The sequence below is a fragment of the Oryzias melastigma genome, linkage group LG3 (genome assembly GCF_002922805.2).
Source record: "Oryzias melastigma strain HK-1 linkage group LG3, ASM292280v2, whole genome shotgun sequence".
Taxonomy (NCBI): domain Eukaryota; kingdom Metazoa; phylum Chordata; class Actinopteri; order Beloniformes; family Adrianichthyidae; genus Oryzias; species Oryzias melastigma.
In genome coordinates, this window is record NC_050514.1 from 8,959,335 (window position 1) to 8,964,474 (window position 5,140).

Genomic DNA, 5,140 nt, shown 5'->3' on the forward strand with positions numbered 1-5,140 from the left:
GGCTTTTGTTAGGCATTTTATGTTACAGCCTTTTATTGTTAAGAAAGTTTATCTCAATATAATGTTACAAAATAAAGTATTTCTGAAGAAAACTATTAATTTTACCATTCTTGTTTTCATAATTAATGTAGAACTGCTAAATTCCACGTAGCACACATGTTTTTCCTAAAAAAAAATGGTCACAACTTAATTTGCGATTAATCGCGAGTTAACTCGGGGACAGAGTGCGATTAATCGCGATTAAAAAATTTAATCGCCTGACAGCTCTAAAAAAATGTTAAACTTTTCTTGTACTATACAATCAGATTATACTTGTCATTTTTAACATACAGCAAAGGGTCTCATAGTAACAAGTATCACCTTAAAACTTTGAAAATATACCTAAAAACATTTAAACCATTTACTGACTATTAGACACCGCTGTAAATCATAAACTTTCTGTTATCAAGAATCCATTGGGAACAACATATATCCCTATCAAATATAAAATACACATGAAAACAGTCAGAACAATTACTGACTATGACTGTTAACATAAGCTTCCCAGTTCCAAGGATCTAATAGGAACAAGTATCCATGATGTCAAAAAATACAGTGTATCTGAAAACGGTCAGAACAATATTGGTGGATAAACTTTAATAATCAAATATTGTTCGACACCGATACTGGCTCCGATATATCACCCATCCCTATTGTGAAAAACAGTAGGGATGGGTAAAGCAAACAGCTTTAATAGTAGAATATGTCACAAATTTCCATTCTAAATCTATTTTTCGTTTTACCACATTGCGTCCTGCTTTGAGATCGTCTCATGAAACATCAAAGTGCATTTCAGGACTTAAGTAATGATTGTTTCTGTGTGCTGACGGCTTTATTTGTCTCCAAATCTAACCAGCTGCTAACAAATATGTGTGAATAACAGCATTTTCTTCTTTTGTTTCTCCATTCAAACTAATTCTGTGTTTCTGGACTTTTTGGTTTAAACATCTAATTTGCTTTTTTCTTTTTCACCATAAAGTTTCAGAATAAACTATTATTTTCTGAGTTTTCAAGACTTAAATGGTCTTAAAGCCCATTGTTGATTGGTTTATGCAAATGTACATCTAATCTGAAGTACTTTTTTTTATTCTTTAGGCTAAAAAAGTCACGAGCGACCCAAATCCATTTGTCCAGTTCACAGTGGGACACAAATCCTTTGAAAGCAAGGTGAGATGACCTCCTCATCATAAAAATCACATCATGTCCTTCTGACTTTTTTTTTTTACTTTTCTTCTTTTCTAGACCAAATACAAAACCATTCAACCACTGTGGGAGGAGAACTTCACCTTCCTCATCCACAATCCCAAAACACAGGAGCTGGAAGTGGAGGTAGGACGTCCTGTTCTGATTGGCTCTGGCGTCTTTGGCTGCAGTAACAGGCTCAGCTCATGTTTTGAACCCCACATCTCAAAGGTGAAGGACGCCAAGCACGAGTGTTCTATGGGAACCATAACGGTACCTCTGAGCCGCCTGGTGGAGGCCAAGAACATGATGCTGAACGAGCACTTCCCCATCAAGAACCAGGGCCCGTGCTCCACCGTAAAGATGAAGATGGCTCTGCGGGTAAGAAACAAAAACTATGAAGGTCAGAGATGTGTAACTGTGTGACTTTGTGACTCTTTCTTTTTCACTACCTTCTGTTTTAGGTGTTGTGTCTAGAGAAGGACACATCTTCCATCAGAAGCTCCAGCCCGTCCTCAGTCCAGGTCCGCAAGTCAAGCTCTTCTGGCCCGATGCCACGCCCTTCAGTCTCCTCAGACTCCGCCAAGCCTACCCCGAACAACTCCAGCTTCCACCGCTCCGCCTCTGTGTCAGCCCAGGACCAGCAGAGGGAGCCCAGCAGCTCCACGGACTACAAGGACTCCGGACCCGGCCTCATGGGAAAAGGAGGCTTAGCGGAGAACGGGAGGAGCACCTCCAATCTGGCCCTGTCTGGATCCCAGCTGTACTTGGCTGACGGCAAAGAGGCGACGCCCAGCATCGCATCCGACATCTCCAACCCATACGCCACGCAGGAGCTGCAGCAGAGACTGCAGCAGCTTTACAAGTATCTGTCTAAATCAGCTTCTTTCTTTGGGGGTGGGAGCAGAAAGTGCCTTTTTGTGTCCAAAGTCCCATCTTCTGTGCAATCCTTCTGCATAAATGATTAATCGAAGGATGGTTTCCTTTTTCAGGATTTATTTTAGAGGAACAGCTGGAACGTAAATGTCTCAGATTTATGCAACTTTATTTTTTGTGTTTTCACTTTTTATTATTCAAATGAGGCTAAATCAAATTGAGATCGTAGGGAAAATTCATGCAATTAACTCTATTTTTACCTTACAGAAATGATAAGTACCAGCAGTTATTAGTTTTTGCTAGAGAGGCTGTTTTCATGGGAAATACAATTAGTTTTAAAAGAAAAAAAACTTTTAAGAACACAAAAAAAAACAGTTTTCAGAAAAAAATGAAAAAATATTATTGAAAGGAAATGTTTTAGGTCAAAAAGGTTCAGTTAGTTTTAGCTTGTTGGGCAGTAAAACTCTCCCAGCAGTTTCAGGATTTTACCAACATCATCCTTTAATGTTGGACGAGCAATTTTACAAGCAACAGTTTACAACACTAAGACATAAAATGAAAAAACTTAAATTCCTGTGTTTTTTCCTAAAACCCCTCCGATTCACACTGTCATGTCAGTGTCTGCCTGATAAAATCACTTTATCTCATTTATATGGATTGGTGGGTTTTTGTCCTTACATTTTTTATTTTATTTTAATTTGGCTCTATAAATAAAGGGAAATAAATAAGCTACTTACTGAGCACATCAGCCCCTTCAAAAAAAAAAAATAGAATATCATGGAAAAGCGTATGAATTTCCATAATTCCATTTAAAAATATTAAACTTCATTAGAATATAAATTTGTGGCCCAGTGTTAAATTGATTTCAAGTATTTATTTGCTTATTTTCACGTAAATGGGGTTCCAGCTCATAAAACCCACAAAGACATCATTTCAAATAATTCGAATAATTTAGAGGAATCACCTTTTACTTCTCAGTTTTTAGTAAAAATATAAAGACAAAGGTTATGATCTCTAAATCAATTAAGATTCAGGATTTTCAAAATCCCAGGTCCCACTGCTAGACTGTTGCAATGATTTTGGATTGGAGAAAGCAGAATTCACCAACACCACCATCGTACATTGCAGAATTTGAGCAGATTTCTCCACATTATTGTCATTTTTTTATCTGGTTTTTGAAGGTTTTATTAGCTGGAACTCCAATTCATGCAAAAATAAACAAATACTTGAAATCAATTAAACAGTGGTCCCTGAATCTATTGTCTATACAAGTTTCTTTTTTTGAATGGAATTATGGAAATGAAACATTTTTCAATGATGATGTCACTTTTTGGAAAGGGTCTGCTTGTAGTTTTGGTTTGGGTCTAGTACAGTTCTCACGTTTTCTGACTTTAATTCCAAACTGAGCAGAACCTCCTAGAGATCACGTCATTTTGTGTTTTTAAATGTGGAAACTCTCTGGTTTAACCCGATGGAGCGTGCTGTAAAGATGCTTTGTAGAGTTTCTTTGAGTCAGTGCCGTTGAAATGACGGTCTCTGTGTTTGTGTGCAGCGGTTCCGGCCCGTCACACCCCCCTCTGGGGGAGGTCAAGCTGACCATCCGATACTCCACCCAGAGGAGCAAACTGGTGGTGATCGTTCACTCCTGCAGGTGTGAACGATATGAATCGATATGAAGCCTTTTCCAAAAAAACGGAGTTTCCCCTCTGACACTTGACCCCGCTCTCGCAGGAACCTGATCTCATTCACCGATCACGGCACCGACCCGTACGTCCGCCTCTACCTGCTCCCTGACAAGCGGCGCTCCAGCAGAAGGAAAACCAACACCACAAAGAAAAGCCTGTCTCCCGTATACGACAAGTCGTGAGTCCAGCTCTTCTTTTTGCTTTTTCCACATCGTTTTTCATGTCAATGGTTTTGGTAAGCCGGGCGCTCTCTCCCCACTCAGCTGTGAGTTTGACGTTTCTTTTGCGGAGCTGCACAGAAGAACTCTGGATGTTGCAGTGAAGAACGGCGGAAGTCTCCTCTCCAAACACAGAGGAAACCTACTAGGAAAGGTATATTTTCAGCATTCTTCATCTCAAATGTTCTACGGTTTGTACTCTTGAAAGAATGATTGTGTTTCTTTCTCATCAGGTTCTGGTGGATTTGAATTTTGAAGAATTAACCAAAGGTTTGACGCTATGGTGAGTACTAAACTGAAACACACATTTGTCCAAATGTAGCGCTCATGAAGAAGAATAAAAGGAAAACACACAGAAAGACACTGTTGACTCAAAAAATTCTCAATTTGGAAATTTCAGTGTGTCAAAAAAAACAAAAAACAAAGAATTGGTATTTAATGTCGAGCCGTCAGAACCAGACAGGACTCCTCAACTGTCTTTAAGATTCACTGACTGCTATTAAAAGTGTGCTGTCATAAATAATGAGCTTATTGAAGATAAAATGGAATTCCAAACAGGTTTTCATTTGTTGCAGCAGCAGAAATTATTCCTTTTCCTTGCTATGCATGTTTAATTATATGTCCCGATATATCACTGAGAGAATCTCTGAATGATCTCATGAACCCAAACATGAAGACATGTTTGTGTAGAACTTTTAGAAATAATGCAACCTGATCTCTAAACATCATCCATGTCTTCCATACATTGTAAATGACATGAACACAGACGCCGCTCCATGTAGCGATTAGGCTAAAAACATTAGCTGGTAGCTCCTCCCACATGCCACCAGGGCCTCAAGCTCTCAAAGAACACATTTTTGGACAGATGGCGAGGAGAGAATTCACTGAGCGGCAAAGGAGAGGCAGCGTACGGTGTGAACACAACGAAAGCTTCCCCTCATTTCCCATCATCCCTTTGATTACACTCTCCCACTAGCTTACAGACCCTCACACCTCCAAGCTAACAGGACTGGTGCAACTAAAATGCTGAGCAATGTTGTAAAAAAGCTACAAGAACATGTTAAAAACACAACTGTCATTGGTGTGGGTCTTTATGCAAACTATCAGCTGAGGGATAGTAAAAAAAAAAAAAAAAAAAAA

At 39.1% G+C, this 5,140-nt stretch overlaps 1 protein-coding gene across 4 annotated transcripts in view; it reads left to right on the forward strand.

Moving 5' to 3' along the window:
• LOC112141874 (extended synaptotagmin-2) overlaps positions 1-5,140 on the forward strand; it is a 90,990-nt gene that overhangs the window by 83,141 nt on the left and 2,709 nt on the right. For all 4 annotated transcript variants that reach the window (XM_024265063.2, XM_024265064.2, XM_024265065.2 and 1 more), the window contains 8 exons: positions 1,135-1,206; positions 1,282-1,368; positions 1,453-1,602; positions 1,686-2,086; positions 3,650-3,748; positions 3,829-3,960; positions 4,046-4,154; positions 4,234-4,283. In XM_024265063.2, the coding sequence (XP_024120831.1) occupies positions 1,135-1,206; positions 1,282-1,368; positions 1,453-1,602; positions 1,686-2,086; positions 3,650-3,748; positions 3,829-3,960; positions 4,046-4,154; positions 4,234-4,283 (1,100 nt within the window). The remainder of the gene's footprint in view (positions 1-1,134; positions 1,207-1,281; positions 1,369-1,452; positions 1,603-1,685; positions 2,087-3,649; positions 3,749-3,828; positions 3,961-4,045; positions 4,155-4,233; positions 4,284-5,140) is intronic.